Raw genomic sequence first — 18103 nt, forward strand, 5'->3', positions numbered from 1 at the left:
GCTCTCAGACTTGCCCTGAATTTTTGTATTTTTATCATGTTTTTGGTGTTTTTAGAGTACTTAAAGAGGTTTTAATTTCTTTTAGCATGGTATTTTATGTTTGTGTAGTTAGTAAATATGCACCAATAAAGTGATAGGAATCTTACAATTAAAGAGTTGCTCTTGAACATCACTACACACAACAACAATAATACAGACAACACAACAGACAGGTATGATCTTCATTTTTACAGGTAGAATTATTTGTTGATATTTGATTAGGTTGTGTTGTAAGAAAGATTATCGTTTACTTAGTATTTCATGGAAGAATTCACAGTAGGGGGTGTCAATCTATACCTAAGTGATAGAAGTTACCTTTTGTTAACTAGTTAGGTGCGATGTGTTAATTGTCATTTTCCAGACTCAATGTCAATCGATGACTAATTTATAACCAACCGATTGATTGGATGTCGATTGATTTTGATAATCGAGACTATTCTAACTGATAATAGTTTAGTTTTTTAATTGATTGGCTGTCAATTGTGATCAATCGAACATCTTTATAATAAATCGATGGAAAATCTATCACAATTACAACTGATAGCCAATTGCGCTTCCTGTAAAATTTTGATTATCGATTGTCCATCAATTATCGAAATCAAACAATATCCAATCCATCGATTATTTATCAATTAGTCATTGATTGGAAAAAGTTATTAATTGTATCGATTGAGAGTCTGACATGTTGCATTGGATTGGCGCTTTGTACGTGGGATAGTGGTCATTGGACCTTGGTTGCTAAGCAGGCGTCAAAGTTTGGGATTCCCACTCACAGCGGTTCACTTGGAAAGTGAATGAGCCTTCACCCGGGTCAACTCAAATGGATGCAAGGGAAAACGGCAAGACTGTCGTTGAAGTCTATATCAAATTCTTACTGGAAAATTTGTATCAACTTTGATTGAATACTCTACAATGGATTTGAGTTTTGATTGATCAGATCAGATATATATAACTCAAAAGACAAACTTTTGTATACAGTGCCAGACTCCCACTCAAAACAATTGATTCATTTTCAATCGACGACACATCGATAACAAATCAATTGACTGGATATCGATTGGTTCTGGTACCGTAAGTTGGTCGGCATCCCTCTTCTAATTCCGACACCCTTCTTTAGAGATAAAATTATCCCTATCTTTAAAGAAGGATATCAAAATTAAAAGGGGGATGTTGACATTAGACCAACGTATAGTAATTGATAGGCATTCGATAATGTTATGCTAATTATGACATTAGGGAAGGCTCGATTACATTAGTTGATCGATTATTCAATAATTGGCTCTAAGATGATCAATCCAGATTGATTATTTAATGGTTGCAAGTTTAATCAATCATTCAAATCCAATCAATGATCATTACTCAAAATTTTCTAATAGGCTTCATTACCTATCGAATATTGGAACAAATTGATTGGTTATTGATCAAAAAAAGAAATAGAAGTCAATCCCGAAGTCAATCAAATTTGAAAAACATTTTTTGCAGAAAAAAAATTGGCCTTAAAATTTCTATCAAAGTTAAAATATTTATGTAATTTTCCAAATTTGTGCTTTTCGAGCCTTGAAACAGTTATTTTTTTGTATCTAATAGCAATATTTTGCCAGAAATAGCCCTTAGTGGCAAAATTAAATTCTTTTTATATTTATTTTTCAAGGCATCGGCAAAATAAATGCTTCTCAAAGATGATTGTGTTTGATTTTGTTTTACTGAGATAGTATTTATTATGTATATGTCATTAAAGTCCGTCATCTCAAAAGTATGTAGATACTTTAATTACCTTTCAAACAAATTCTCAGCCCAAGTTATGCTAAAGTAGGAAGATATATACCGTTAGAATTGGAATGATATATTAGAGGTGAACAATCTATATGACTAAAATTTTGAAATATTGAGAAACTACATGTTTTTTTCTTTTAAGCATAACGTTTATAAGCATACGCAGGCTCAGTTATTGGCACCTAAACAATGGCTCTATTGTTTGAGAACAATAGAATGCTAAGCATAATGCGAGCCTGGTATGGGACCAGACACATGTTCATAAAAAAAAACATTTGATTTATCTACAAGGTGTAAAAATTTTAATATTTTTATAAATAGTCAAAGATATTGCTATGGTATTGATATGTAACTTGGCCACACTGGGATAGTTCACATTTGGGTGACAATAAAGCTTTAGCCCCGTTCCATTTATTGCATTCTATTAATGGTGACAGGGGGGGTACTTAGGCATAAATAGGGGCCAGGTATGTGCTGATGCTAAGGTTTGGTTTTGACCTTCCCAAGTCTCTGAATTATTTAAGGTACAAAAAACTTGAAAAATCATAAAAATCTCTAGAAGGTTAGAATTTTTTTTGAAAATGTGCTCTAATATAAGAGTCACATTTTCGCCTTGTCTCTGTAAAGGTAACTTTATTCTCTGTTAGAGCCAGTTTTTCTCAGGTCCAATTGACATTCTTCAACCCTAGTACTCCCGGGTCGTTTTTAATATGATTATTTCATCTATGAATAATCAAATATACTTTGCGAAATATTCGACTCTGAGTCGTCTTGTTAAGGTCCATGCCACACTTATTCCTTTCCTTAATTAATTACTCGTGATTTAATTACTTAAATTCATTTTTTCAAACGCAGTTTGTTCTTAAACATGTCAAAGAAGCGAACACATAAGATTTTATCTTCAAATGCGTTCTGAAATTGATTTTTCACTATGACCAGTTGAATCCAGAACTTTTTAAAAATCTCTAGAACAGCCAAAAATCGCTGGAAAAAACGGTTACTCTTGAACGGTTATTTCATGAATTTTTCTCTGGCTTAAAAGGCCGGGAATATGCCAGGAAAATATTTTTTTTTTGCATTTTCTCGAAATATCATTAGTTTTGATTTTGAAGCTTTGCCTAGCGGTTTGCAAGCCAAATTTTCTGTTTTCGTAAAATTGAAGAAATTATACGGTACACGTTTTTTATAAGAACAAACTATGATAGAACATAAGGTTTCGAATGCAAAGATCTTTAAAAAAAAATTAAGAACATTTTGAGGCTTTGCCGACATTTTTAGGCTTAAAAATAATAAAGTCTTTTCACAAAATTTGAATGTTCTTATAAAAAACGTGTACATCATTTGAATTTCAAATAGTTAAAATCAAGTAAACGGTAATGTCAAAGGTAAAACAGCGACATATGGGGTTGCAGTCACCTTTTAGGGGTTTTATCTTTTAACGAGATAAACCTACGTTAAAAAAAACCGTTGTGTTTTTGGAATCAGCTTGACAACTTGGCTGAAGGTCGTAGCACAAGCTATGATACAAAGTTCAATTTTTCTAGTCTTCACTTTAACGTTGTTCGTTAAAATTTTTTTATAGAAATTTGTAATGCTCAGGAATGGCTTTAGACGATATTACTTTAGGCGTAGAAACTTTCGCTAGCAGAAACTTTCGCGATTTTCGCGAATTTTGGCCCTTTTCGCGAAAGTAAATGTCTTTAAAAATTCTAGGAAGGGCCATTCGCGAAAGTTTATGCTCGCGAAAAATTCTTGACAAAATAGAAAATCTGTAAAATGGCACTTTTTAGCCTGCTAAAAGACTAATAAGTCAAAGGATAAATGTTTCAAGCCAACCCAAGAAGTATTTGTATCTCTAAGCTATTTTTTCATGTGGAAATTCTCAATTTTACGTCTTGATTCGCGAAAGTTTATGCTTGCGAAAAATATTTCTCCGTTAAATTTGCGAAAGTAAATGTCGTGAACTTCGCGATTTTTCGTCCTCGCGAAAGTTTCTGCTCGCGAAAGTTTGTACGCCTAAAGTAGGCAAAATTAGGTCAGATATTAGAAATTTTACACCCTTAGAGTGCATTTTTTCTGATCTTTGCTCATTTCGACCCTTACAGTGCGCTTTGGGGACGCTTGGAGTAGGGACCCTGAAGGGCCACAAATACGGTAGGTCGTTTACCTTGAGTATCCTCCCCCCGAAAATTGAAGCACAATAGAGATGACCTTTAGCTTGCCTTATGGGGAAAATGAGGCATGTGAAAATCATGCTGTATATGAACGTCAATTTTCATGTAATTAATTCTCAGTTATTGGTTATTTAATTATTGAAAATGCATTTATTTTTAAGATATAACACCTCTTCTAACGTATGGACCATTTTACCGGACAAACAAAATGGGTCGCCATTATCTGGTGCTTCTATATCAATGACGTATTGGGACCAAAAAATCATCACTTTTGGGGGCACCGGCTACCCGTTCGCTGAACAGAACAGTAATCATTTATCACTGTATTGTTTACGTTCTTACAAATGGTTTTACTTGACCAAACTAGCCAAGGATCAAGCCATAATTCAAAGGTCGTGATGAAAACGAGATCAAGGTCAAACAATGTGGGTGCACGGAAAAACGGAATGCGGCACCGAATCCGAAATACGGACAAAGCATTACTATTTCACCGGCCGGGAAACTGTACGTTTTTGCAGGCACACTTGGACTTGAATTTGAAAACGATTTGCATTCGTTTTGTCTACATAACATGTTTTGGACTGCTCATAATTTTTGCTCAATTCATCTAACGTGAAAAGCACAGCTCAAAATCATATATTTACACTGTGCCGACGAATCGAGATTCTATTCATCGCGCAATCAGTGAAGACAAAAGTAACCATGACGACCATCCAAGATCTTGGATGAGCGTCATAGTCGATATTTTTATTCCCGTCGTTGAAAACATAACTTACAAAAAGTCATCAATGCTTTGTAAAAAGAGTCAGTGATAGAGAATCATAACATAAAGTCTGTCTATTATTTCGATTCAATTAAAGTGACATTTCCATAATTAAAAGTTTAGTAATTACTGTTATACATTTGGGGATCATGTAAAAGATTTCTTTTGAAATAAACTCATTTCAACTACACTTGGAGGTTTCTGGGGAATTCGTAAATAGTAAACTGCATACTGATACAGTCTGCTAGACATTGATATGGTAATATTTGCTCTTCATCTTTGATTTTTTCTACAGTGATTAGATTGACACATGCGCGATAAAATTTCTATTATTTGTCTTCAGAGGTTACTATTTTCTTTGAAAACTTAACCTCTGATACTCAGGGTACAATTCATCGGGATACAATCCCAGAGCCTCGCTATCGACACGCCTCTATATCTAAAGACAATCGGTTCTACGTTTTAGGCGGGGCTACTTCGTATCGTATTTTTGGGTTTCGATACTTACAGTTTTAATTACGACACAAAAATATGGGAAAAATTGAGATGTACTTCAAAAGATGGTACACTAGACTATGATTTATCCTGAGCCGAGACATTCACACGTGTGTTGAATACCAGAAGAAAGTGATTTTGATTGGTGGATTGCCGTTACCTAATCGCTCATTGGATGATATTTGGGTCATGGATTTGGAGACATTGAGCTGGACACAATTAGAGGTACCTTAATTTTTTCTTTTCTCATCTTCCATGCCTTTTTCACAGATTTTACTTTTAGTACAACACTTTTTATTCTAAGGTTTCAAAAGAAATCCTCCCCAATCCGTCCCAATCTTCTTAGTTTTTGAATATTTTCCACCCCTCCTCCTCTCCCCCATTTATTGAATTTTGAAAATATTTTCAACTTTTGCAAAAGAAAGAAGAGTCCCTTATTTTGTTCTAAAGAAGAGCCTTTTTAGCCTACTTTTCTCATTGCATGTAGGTAGGCACCAACTATGCCCATTACATTGGGGGTCGTTGATTTAAATGTTAGAGTCGGTAGCTTTAGCACATTCAGTGGCATAAGATATATAGCATCGTCTGATTTCTCAATGTTGGGATGGGTTAATGAAAGACAGGTATGGCGTTTAGCTATATAGTGGTGTATATATTGAAATTAATTAAAAACTGATTACAAAAAAGTTAAATGTTACATTACACAGTCTCCTCCTGGTGAGTTAACCCCATAAGTTTTAGACTTCCCGGTTGTCAAATACCCCCCCCCCACCCTGAAAAAAACAAAAAAATCCTTTTCCCCCTTTTGTGCTTTTATATTACATGTGTATGTAAAATGATACAGTATAAAAAAGTCTGACAAATGAACGTCAGTCTTAGTATGGTATGTGATTACGATATGTATATAAAATTGACGACTTGTTCTTGTTAAATTTACAGATACATTTTACCATAGAATTACTATCAAATAGAATAAATACAAGCTTTTTTCCTTAAAATGAAGCGTGTCTGTGTGAGGTCCCTTAGTTGCAATGGGAATGCTATTGCACGTGTTAAATGATAATGTGTTTTCTTTGTTCTAATCGTGTTTTAATTGCATATTTTCTCATGGTTGGTTGAATTCTTTTGAATTTTAGAAAATTATGCACATAATTCGACTATTTTCAAATGAAAATTGGGGACACTGCGGTCCCCTAAAAACATATAAGAGTTATATAGTTGAAATCAGCTCCTTACAAAGATTCACCAGTGTTGAAAACTATTTGAAAACGCATTTCTAAGTAGAGATCATTTTGTGTCAAGGTTTCACCTAAATTAGTTATTCCTTTCATGTAGACTAAAATTTAATTTTTAAATTTTGGAGTGAAAATAGATTGAGTCACTAAATTTCAGATCCTAAAATTTCAGATCGAAAGTGAAAATGGATTTGTAAATATCAAAAATTTTCAAAATTTAAAGTTTGTGTTCTGAGAAAAAATACCGTGCAAACATAGCCTTATAGAGAGATTTCTATCCACGCTCATGTTTTTGAGAAACTGTCTTTACGACCAATAATCACTTTTAACAAAAGAAATTTGAATAGATGACGAAGTAGCCCAAGGTAGATGATATTCTATCCGATAACATTTCACTGCATTTTACATAAGTTCATAAGATATTCCCTAGCGCCTAAATCCTAACCTTAGGTGGTGTACTTGTTAAATTTATAGATACAATTAGATACGAAAGTTCAAAAGATATGCCCTAGCCTAAATCCTAACCTTAGGTGGTGTACATATGGCCAAAATATTAAGAACAAGTTGAGAACATTTTAAGGCTTTGAGGAATCTAAAACCCCTGATGATAAAATAAGAGGGTTTCTTTATAAGAACATGCAAAATCTTTGAAGTCTTCAGATATTTTGGCCATCGAAGCCTTATATTCTTTCTTATAAAGCTTTAAAAAAGGTGTACTGAATAGGATACATCTTTTTATGCTTTTAATATGTACAAAAACTAACAGGGAAAATAAAAATTAAAAGAAGAAAGGCCATTCCATTTTATGTCGATACAGGGGTGGAAGATAATTTTCCGGGGGTAGCCCGAGAAAGATTTCCAGAGAATATTTTTTGGCTTGAAAATGGTTGACCACCCCTGTATGGATATTAAATGAGACAGCCTAATGTTCTAGTTATTCAACTATTTAAAATATTTTCCATTTCTGATAATAGACCATCAAATTCTTCTTCAAATAATGGCTTAAAAGGTTTTAACTTCATTATGTATTCGCGGCAATCTTCCAATTTTAAGTCCATATGGTCCTGTGAAGACAAATCTCTTTCTAAGAATGCCAAAATTTTGGGATCATCTTTTTTGAAAGTATTTTTATCTTCATTACTAAAATATATATAATAAAGACTTATTATAAACTCTGATAACTTCAACAAACAATAAGCCTTCTCATGTTCTGTTGCGTCCTTCGTTGAAATATTGTTTATGCTTTGTATGCACTCAATGAGAAGAGGTAAAAAAGTCTTTATCTCATTCGTCAATTCACGAAGTATAAAGAAGTTTCTTATGTATTCTTTGAAGTAATAAAGTAAACCATCATACTCTTCATCTCCAGTGATTTCAAGTAACTTGACAAATTCATGTTTTGGGAACCCGTCTATTTCATCGTAATCATTTTCATCTTCATTTTTGTCTCCGACAATGTAAAGAGTTGTTGTACATCTCATGGACAGATTATTATCACTTACGAGATGTGAATCAATAATTATGGTTGTCCATTCAAACCCATCAATTACTACTAACACGTCGTTTTCTTCATTGAGTACCAAAATGTTTCCTTTCCCTTTATCACTTAAGAACTCATAGGGATTTTCCTTGCCTGAAAATTCATCAAAATATTTGACCTCTCCGTTACTTTTAGGGTCGATATCTCTATTTTTATCAAAGCTACTTATTATGATCAAAAGTCCTTCTAAGTTCGACTTTTTACGTTCCAAAATGATAGCATCATTTATTTTATTCACGTATGTTGGAGACGGTCCTTTTGGGAAAATTTGTGGGGGATCCGCTATAACATCTGATAATGTTGTTACAGGCTTTTTCTCGTATGTTACTTTGGACATATTGACGATTTCTTTCGAGTTTCGTAGATTGGTTCCCAAGTTAAGTATTTTGAAGCCGTCATCTCTTAATCTGGAAATTTTAGAATTGAGAAGATGCATTGGATTAAAATAGCGAAAATGTATTGGACGTTGTGCAATCCATAAGTATTTGGCATTCGAGAATGGTAAATGAGGATACCTTGCAACTTCCCATTCATCCACAAACACCGCCTTGTACTCTTCAAAGTCTATGTTTTCGGGTTCGAAATTGTCAACCTGAAAACAAAAAAGGTGCTTAAAGATATCTTCTTATTATACCCTTTCTTTTATAAGAACAGTTTTATTATAAAATGAGACTCAATAATATGGCAAGTATAAGTATACGGTTTTTTCTATAGTCTAGGTGATGTCTTAGTCTTAGTCTTATTTCCTTAAGGGCTCTGACTATAGAAAAAAATAGATTTTTCTATTTGAAGATTAGCCTTCGATATTAAGATAAGAATAATAGCAAACTAAAAATGCCCTTTAATTTCCTTTTTTAACAAAATCAGTCAAAAATGATTTAAATTTAATTCCAAAAATAATACCATGAAATTGAAAATTAAGACGTAAATATCTTTATTGTACAAAAAGTGCTTTTTTGAAAATTTTAATGACTTTCTTCACTTATAATCCACAAATGAATGCACTATTTGTAATTTTCCTGAAAAATCTTCCAATTTGATACTCTTAGGTTCCAAATAAACACCCCCACCTGGACCTTATTAGGACCCCCCCCCCCATTTATTAGTTTTTAAGAATTTTTTCAGCTGTCAAAGAGAAGCCCCCTTATTTTGCTCTAAAAAGCCTGATTTTAGCCTATACCGGGTGGTCCAAAAAAAAACTTCCATAAGTTTCAAATTTTGACGTAGAGCGCTTTAATTGTGTTATCGACTTCAAATTTCTTATGGCTAAACTTCAACTTAAATTGAGGCACTCCTGAAAATCTCATTGTCAGAAACTAATATTTTGTAAAGTTATGTGGTTTTCTAAAAAAGAGGTCAAAATTGACTTGTATTTACCTTGTTTTAATGTTTTCAGAAGTAAAATTTACATCCCCGGCAATTAGCCCCCCCTGTTTATATAATTTCAAAAATTTTCGAACCCCCCCCCCCCCCCCGTTTATTTGGAACCTAAGAGTACATGAGTCATGACTGTTTTTATGAGGTATGAAAAAATGGAGTGAGAACAAAAGACCAATTCTAGATCAGGGGGAAATTGTAATATTTCTTACCTATCAAAAGTCATAACTTCGCTAAAGTCAGAGCCCTTAAATTTTAAATACCTAACTAAAACAGAGTTAATATACATACTGCAATGACGTGGATATCTGGCGGCAACTCTGATTTCAACTGATAATAAAGTAACGGCTTGAAGCTTGTGGGTCCTCGAATAGACCTTTGCCACCATATAACATACAATACTTTCCCTTTGTACGTTGCATCTTTACTCAACAACTTTGCTTTCTCCATCATCAAAAATGATTTACCTGTCCCCCAGCCACCCTTTATTAAAAGTTTCTTGTACTTTGTATCTTCAGAGAACAGAATAGGCAACTGTTGCATTGAGTAAAAGATGACATTATCCACTGTGTATAGGGAGTCCATGACATTCTGTACGTAGTCTACCCAATTGGATGAAATGATCGGTGTTGCGAGGTTCTTTTTTGATACATGAATTGTGAAAACAATAAGTTGAAGCACCTGACAGAAAAGGGAACGTAAGAACTGATTTTAATCGTATTATTATACATACCACAAAACGCACATTCTTCTACTTTTAATTTGCCTTGTCATTAGGTTTTAGGTATTTACTTATCTAGGGATGAGAGGAAGAGCTTAATTACAGATATCGTAAATGAAAAAAATTTATCTTCTCGTGAAAATATTTTTTCAGGAATAGGAAAAGACTTGTGTTCAGATTTTGCGTATCTTTCTTGGATAAAGAGTTATATAGCCCTTTGAAGTAGGCCTTAAACGGAAAAAAAAGTTCGCCAACCAAGTTCACAGTGGTGTAACTTTTTATTTAAAAAAAGGTACGAAAAATCTGAACATAGATTTGAAATCAGCAAGGTTTAAATTCTCTAAATACCCTGATGTCACGATTTTTGAACAAGTAGAAAAATCTTTATTTTTTCATTTCATTTCTGTTCTTCATTTTTCAATTTTTCAAAAATCTTTTATCCTTTAGATTATTTTCCTAGGAAATATCTTTCCAACGGTGTATAACTTTTTAATATAGCATAAATGGATGCTGGGAAAATCCTCAAAAATTAAAGTGTAAGTGTCTACATACTTTTGCGACAGACTTTAGAACCCGTGACATCTTTTATGCAACTCTACCAAACCTGCTCCATTTCAAAGAATAAAGTATTTAAAAGAATTTTCGCGAGGGGGGTTCGGTTCTCAGGCCTAGGAAATATTTTTTTGATTAGAAAAACTGACGCCAGGGGCAAAACCCCTTGACCCCTGAAATTTGACGAAATTTAAACGTTAATAACTAGTTTATTTATTAATTAGTTTGTTTCCCAACGTAACTCAAGTAAATCGATTGGAAATGACGTAAAAACGTCAATTTTGACGTTAATTTTCTCGAGCTTTCGTTTAATTGGTTTTGGGTTTTATTGACTTTTGAATTTTGTCAAATTTTAGGGGTCAATGGGTTTTGCCTGTGACGTCAGTTTTTGAGTCCTAAAATTTTTCCTAGACCTTACCAAAAAGACCCCCTCGCGAAAACCTCATTCTTTGAAATGGACCAGGTTTGGTCTCGTCGCATGAAAGATGTCACGGGTACTAATGGTTTGCCCTCCTGTTCCTGTTATATATAAAAGATTCTCGTTTTAATTACTTCTTTCAAAGATAGTTTAAACTTTCTCATTTCCTGGGAAACATTACAGTTGCATTCCCGGGAACCTTCCGCTGTTTTTTACGTGCTTGCCAGCAAAAAATTTTGTTGCGTAAACATGCGAGCGTATGGATCTAAGACTGACCACCTAATAAGTTGAAGCTACTTTTGTACTACCCAGAGACTTTTTCCGTTGTGAAGTGTCAATAAGAAAGGTTCCCCGAAAATGAGAAAGTTTAACAATTCAGCGGTACTGATTCGGCTCAAAGTCATATTACGTAAATACCTTTTTCAGCTGTTCCAGGGGATGGATAAACGGTGTTTGGCATGGTGCTATTGGGAACCCGCTTATGATGTTTGATAACCAGGCTGGAATATCAGTATTTGTGTTAATGAAATGTTGAGTTTCGCTTAAACCGTTGTCATTTTGAACGTATATTGTTGGGAAGAAAGTCCAACCATCAACTAACTGGTCACCTAATCTTTCCTCGAATTGCTTGTGATACTTGTTAAGCTGTTTAAACGCCGCCGTTTTTGCTGTCAGCTGGCGTTTGATCTCCACTCCAATGATCAATTTGCGTTGCCAAAATATGATGACAAAATCGAATTCTTGGTGACGTTTGTTGTTTAAATCTGTCAGGAAGTTGACTGAACTCAACACGACTGCATTTTCCAGAATCTTTGTTGCTGCTTTTGAGGAAAGTTGCTCAAATAATGAATGTTCTGATTGTTCACCAATGTCTGATAACTCCATCTCTAAAACTGCTTTTGCCATTTTGTTTGTTGGTGGATTTTCATTGTAGAGTTTGATAATGTTTTTCTTGGTGTTCCCATTTTTACCTTGGAGAATTTTTACCAAGTTTTGCTTGTTATTAGGTCTTTTTGGACATGGTGGCAATGTATTGAGCTCCAATAAACATCCTTGGATGAATGAGTCCTTTCCAACGGTGGTTGCTGGAAGGTTCAGATTACTTGTTCCTAAAAACTCGATCACTAGGTGCATAATTTTGGCATTGAGTCTCCACTTGTCAAAAGCTGTTTGATCAATATTGTGACTATGGGAATTACCTGTGCTGGTAGATTGTTGATTCTGTTGTTGATTGTTTCTCATGAAAGCATCAAACTCCTTTGTAAACCAAAAATCTGGCAAATTCTTCAGGAGGTTTTCTTTTGTTGTGGCAAGGGTTGTCTTGACATTATAATCCAACATTCCTGTTACACTTGAATCGCCAGATTTGAGGTATTGACTTGATATAAATTCCGGGGGTATGAATATTGCTTTAGAGGAGTCCTCTCCGAAAAGGAATGTTTCTCCATATTCGCGCTTTAGTAAGTATTCAGCTGCACTGATAGGGTTCCCGAAATTTAAGCCATTTCCCAGATTGAACTGTTTCGCCTGTCGATCTTGGAACTCATTTGAATTTTGATTGATTTGCTCGTACAGGGACAGATCTACAGTGCAATTATCGGGGTTTATTGCCAGAGGTTTTAGACTTTGTATCATCGCCTCTAAATCGCTCATTTTTCATCACATTTTGTTATATTTCTAAAAGAAAAAATCATTATATTAATTGAAAAACCTTTGTTATGGCGCGATGCTATAAATCATGAAAACTTTTCTCTATATTTTTCCTTTGATAAAAGCTCAAAAATAATTCCTTGTGGCAAAGATGTACTCTGGTACAAAAAAAAGAAATACCGTCTGACTCAAAGTCAAACAACTTATGATGTTTGATAACACATGTGGAGGCTAAAGAAAATCTTAGTTGCCACTCAAATTGATACCTTTTCTATTAGAAAAAAACGAGGACAGTTTAACTTTGCATACCAAAAATTACGTAAAACATATACAAAGACTTATAGGTTTTCTGCTTTGATCAAACTTTTAAACGAAAACAAAGCGGAAATTATGATTGCATCATATACAACTACAGTATATGGCCCCAGAAGCGGAGACGGCCCCCAAAACGTAGGTCGTCATTAAAATGAGGATTCTGACCTGTATATTTATCAGAATTAAACGACTTTTGTTTATTTTGAAAGAATGATGGTTGTACTTAAAAATGAGTATATATGTTGTTTTGACGGTTTGAAACAAACTCAAAATAGCATATTTGTGTCTGAAGGAAATATTACATCACCAAAATTAGATAAAAATTGCATATAACTCACTCTAGCTCCTTGGGTATTGAAAATGAGTTATGAAAATGGGATATGGGAAACTTTCTACAGCTAACGCCTTTCATAAAATGCAGATACATCTGTGACTTTAGAGGATGAGTAAAAGATATAGCATCTTAAAGGTCAACCAGTATTTTGGTGCGCTAGAATCAGTCCGCACTGGGTTTGCAGACTAACGGTATGTGCGGGCCAAAAATTGGACCCTTACAGAAAGAAAAGTTTGTTGATATTTTTCAAGTTGATGATAAACCAGTCGCAGTTATCACATATTTACTCGTACAGAGTTTTCTATATTTTCCTCGCCTAATATTATATTGTAATATTTCCTTCAGACACAAATATGCTATTTTGAGTTTGTTTCAAACCGTCAAAACAACATATATACTCATTTTTAAGTACAACCATCATTCTTTCAAAATAAACAAAAGTCGTTTAATTCTGATAAATATACAGGTCAGAATCCTCAATAAATTGGTTTTCAGAAACTTAAGTAAGACTCAAATTCATCAAAAACATCAACCAATTCAACTTAAACATCACCATAACCAACCATCATGACGTCCACGAGGAATAGAAATACTCCAAATCCGCTTTGCAGTCCTTCATCCTGTGCTGACGACCAAAACGAAGAAAGTTTAACCTGCTCGAAGTGTAATCGACTAGTGCACTACATTTGTACAAGGCTACCACCCTACATGATTGCAGTCTGTAAAGACGGGAGAAGAACTGCGAACGCATGCAAATACGTGTGTCAAAATTGTGTGAAAGTAACTAAAGATCTTTTGGTCCCCTCCCTTCAACCTGGACCTCAACCATCCCTGCGAACGGCCGCCGAGCTTGCAAAATTAAATGAGACGATTAAAGAAAACGAAAAGACAATTAAGAAATTGAAGTCTAATGAACAACACCTTCTCGAGATTATTGAATCTCAAAAAAAAGAGCTCACTAATCTAGAGAAGAAATTGTCTAATGGCCCGGCGTTTCATACTGTCGAATATGTAGAGAGTAAACTGGAAAAGAAACTAGAAACCTTCCGAACGGAAATCTTAACATCATTGAAAGAGGAATGTAAAAAATCGCATGCTGCAGCCACTTCTGCCAATGTCCAAGTGCCTAATGGCAATATCAAGACCGCCGTTAAAGAGGTCCACGAGGAGGAGGCAGCAGAAGAAAGGGATAAGATCAGAAGATCAAAGAACATCATCATCCATGGTGTTGAGGATCCAACGACAGAGGATGCTACCAAAAAAGATGAAGCATGGGTGAAAACACTCATCGAAAAGCTCCACGTCAAAATTAACATCAAGTATATCTCAAGAATTGGCAAATCAGTAGACGGGAAAAAGCGTCCCCTCATTGTTACTCTGAACAGTGAGGAAGAGAAAATGAATGTTTTTGGAAATCTCCCAGCGCTAAAAGGAATTGATGCCTATAAGGGGATGAGCATTTGCGAAGATCTAACTCCAGCTCAAAGAAAAAAGTACAAAGAGGCGGCAGAAGATGCTAAGGCACGAAATCAAACCGAAAAAGATGGAGTCTGGAGAGTGCGGGGTTTTGCAAAAAACGGATTCGGTGTAAAGAAGATAAACGCCAAAGATCGGCAATAAACCAAACACGAAAAAAAGACGTAACAAAGAAGAAAGACGAAAAAACTAACAAACGAAAAAACCTTAACATACTATATACTAATCCAACTAACTAAAATAAAGAGAAAAGAACTAAATGAAGTGATTTCAAAAGAACAACCCGATATCATTGCAATTTGTGAAGTAAAGCCGAAACATTCGAAAAAAGAACGTCTCATACAAGACTACCACATTGAAGGCTACTCCGAACCCTACGAAACAAATGCCTTAAATAATGTTGGACGTGGAATCATCGTTTTGACACATAAATCGATCAAAAATGTAGTCGAAGTGACACCCAATAGTGAATTTCAGGAGGTGTGCTTACTGGAAATCAAACTCAAAGGAGCGGATTCTTTGCTTTTTGGATGTATGTATCGAAGTCCAACCAACACGCTAACATCAGCAAAAAACAATACAGCACTTAATCTTCTTCTGAAGGAAATAGCAATGAATAAGAAATACAGTCATAAGTGTATCGTCGGTGACTTCAACTATAAATATCAATTGGGAAAACTGGTCAACTCCTCACGATGACACGAAGGAAGACGAACAATTTCTCGAAGCTTTAAGAGACTCCTTCTTTTACCAACACGTCGATGAACCAACAAGAGCTAGAGGTACCGATACGCCATCAATTATTGACCTGATTCTGACAAATGAAGAAAGCCAGGTTAGCAACATAACCTATCTTTCACCACTTCATAAAAGTGATCACAGTGTTCTATCATTTACGTTCGAATGTTACCTTGAAACAGAATGCATTATTGAAAACTATAACTACAATAAGGCAGATTTTGAAGCAATGAAAGGACATCTTGAGAACTCTGACTGGGTTACAGGTTTCCATCAAAAAGCAGGAAATGCAAACGTAAATGATTGCTGGAAGATGTTGCGAGATAAATTATTCGAGCTTAGGAATCGTACGTTCCTCGTACGAAGGGGAAACATGCCTACGGAAAAAAGGGAAGTTTTGCAATCGATCAAGATATTCAACAAAGCTTAAAAGAAAAACGTCGCCTTCATCGCAAATGGATAAGATCAATAGGTACAACTTCGGAACAGAGAAATAGAGCTATTTACGCTACTGCGAGAAACAAGGTTACAGGAAAGATCAGACGAGAAAGAAGAACACTAGAAGAACGAATTTGTGGTCAAGCAAAAAGAAGCCCTAAGAAGTTTTGGAAGCATATCCGGAACTCAATGAAGACCAAAACGGGAATTTCCCCTCTTCTCCTTGATCCAAATGATAAATCATCACTTCGTTTTACTGATGAGGATAAAGCTGACATCCTACAGGATCAGTTTTGCAGTGTTTTTACGAATGAACCTGCTGGATCACTACCTGAGTTTCCATCACGAACAGACACAGATGTAGCATTCGATCTAACAATCGACATGATCAAAGATTTGAATCCTAATAAATCGCTAGGACCTGATGAGATTCACCCAGTCATGCTGAAAAAGCTGGCCTTTTACATAGCCGGTCCTTTACATACTATCATGGCCAAGTCCTTCGTAGAAAGTAAACTACCTGATGATTGGAAGACTGCACATGTGTCCCCGATCTACAAGAAAGGAAAAAAGAACCTTGCAGAAAATTACAGGCCCGTTAGTTTAACATTAGTTGCGTGTAGAGTAATGGAAAGAATCCTAAAGAAACAAATAATGGAACACCTCACGAATGAGAAATTGCTATCAACCAAACAACATGGGTTCATGGGTAAACGATCGACAGTGACACAACTACTTCACTACTTAGACAAATGTGCAGACTCGATATCCAATGATAAGGTTGTTGACGTAATCTATTTCGACTTCGCAAAGGCATTTGACACCGTTCCACATCGCAGATTACTAAGAAAACTCGAAGCGTATGGTATCAGAGGAAGGGTACTTGGTTGGATGAAAGCATTTTTGTCCGATCGTTACCAATATGTGAAGGTCAATGGAAAGTTATCTAAGAAATGCCAGGTGCAAAGTGGTGTACCACAAGGAAGTGTCTTAGGTCCACTCCTTTTCGTTATTTACATCAATGATCTAGCTGAAGTTACCAACTCAGAAATGTTTCTCTTTGCCGATGACACAAAGCTTGTTGAAGAAATAAATAACGCTGAAGATGCAATTAGACTTCAGCCCGATATCGAGGCAATGGAAAAGTGGTCTGGTGACTGGTTGTTGAAATTCCATCCTGACAAGTGCCACGTGCTGTCACTAGGGAAATTCTGGAACATTCAACATGCACATCCTTACGAGATCGCTGGCTCTGTCCTAGAACATGTTGATCAAGAGAAGGATCTTGGAGTGATTATTGATAGTGAATTGAATTTCGAAGAACACATCTACACCAAGATCAAGAAGGCTAACTCGATCGTTGGATTGATTAATAGAAGCTTCGACTTCCTTTCTCCCGAGATGCTCCGCACACTTTTCATTGCATTTGTGAGACCTCACCTTGAGTACGCGCAAGCTGTTTGTTCTCCACGACTGATCAAACACTCTGATGCAATTGAAAGTGTCCAACGTAGGGCCACAAGACTTGTCGGTGGTTATAGAAACCATTCATATGAAGAACGTTTACAAGTCATGAACCTACCCAGCCTCAAGATCCGGCGTAAAATCGGGGACATGGTGGAAGTATATAAACATCTTAATGTCTAATGTCTGATAAATCTTCCCTATGTCAGAAACTCGTTCTTCGAAATCGACCTCAACGTAAGCACAATCTCGAATTAAAGAGGAATTTCGCTGAAGACGGCATTAGAGGATACCAAACGAATTCACTTTACTATAGAAGCATTGATACTTGGAACAGTTTGGCAACCAATGTTGTAAATGCACCGTCCGTAGGGAAATTCAAACTAGAATTGACAAACGAATGGAAAGATAAGATCTATAAATTGTAAAGATGTAAGATTGTTTCATAGAGGTCAATAGACCTGAGAAATACAATTCTATAAATTAAAAAATTAAATTAAATCAAAACTGTCATTTTGAAAATTTCCAAATTTTCAGTTTGGACTTTGCATCATCGAAAATCTTGAAATATTTTATAAAAATCATAACTTTTACACCCATC

The 18103-nt window shown here is 35.2% G+C and overlaps 1 protein-coding gene across 1 annotated transcript; it reads right to left on the minus strand.

Moving 5' to 3' along the window:
• Positions 1–7145: 7145 nt before the first annotated feature.
• On the minus strand, positions 7146–12760 carry LOC136813053 (uncharacterized). The gene is made up of 4 exons (XM_067069572.1): positions 11505–12760; positions 9688–10077; positions 8535–8611; positions 7146–8426 (listed from the first exon to the last, which is right to left on the minus strand). Exons 1-4 carry the CDS (start codon positions 12738–12740, stop codon positions 7418–7420), a joined length of 2712 nt encoding a protein of 903 aa, XP_066925673.1. The 5' UTR covers positions 12741–12760; the 3' UTR covers positions 7146–7417.
• Between the last annotated feature and the right edge of the window lie 5343 nt (positions 12761–18103).

The sequence above is a fragment of the Clytia hemisphaerica genome, unplaced genomic scaffold, assembly GCF_902728285.1.
Source record: "Clytia hemisphaerica strain Z4C2 unplaced genomic scaffold, Clytia hemisphaerica genome assembly, whole genome shotgun sequence".
NCBI classification, from domain to species: Eukaryota; Metazoa; Cnidaria; class Hydrozoa; order Leptothecata; family Clytiidae; genus Clytia; species Clytia hemisphaerica.

Coding starts and splice junctions, on each gene's coding strand:
- LOC136813053 (XM_067069572.1), bottom strand. CDS start 12,740: ATGAGCGATTTAGAGGCGATGATACAAAGTCTAAAACCTCTGGCAATA. Junction 10,078..11,504: donor CCCTGGAACAGCTGAAAAAG/GTATTTACGTAA, acceptor CTTTTCTGTCAG/GTGCTTCAACTTATTGTTTT. Junction 8,612..9,687: donor CAGATATCCACGTCATTGCA/GTATGTATATTA, acceptor TTTTGTTTTCAG/GTTGACAATTTCGAACCCGA.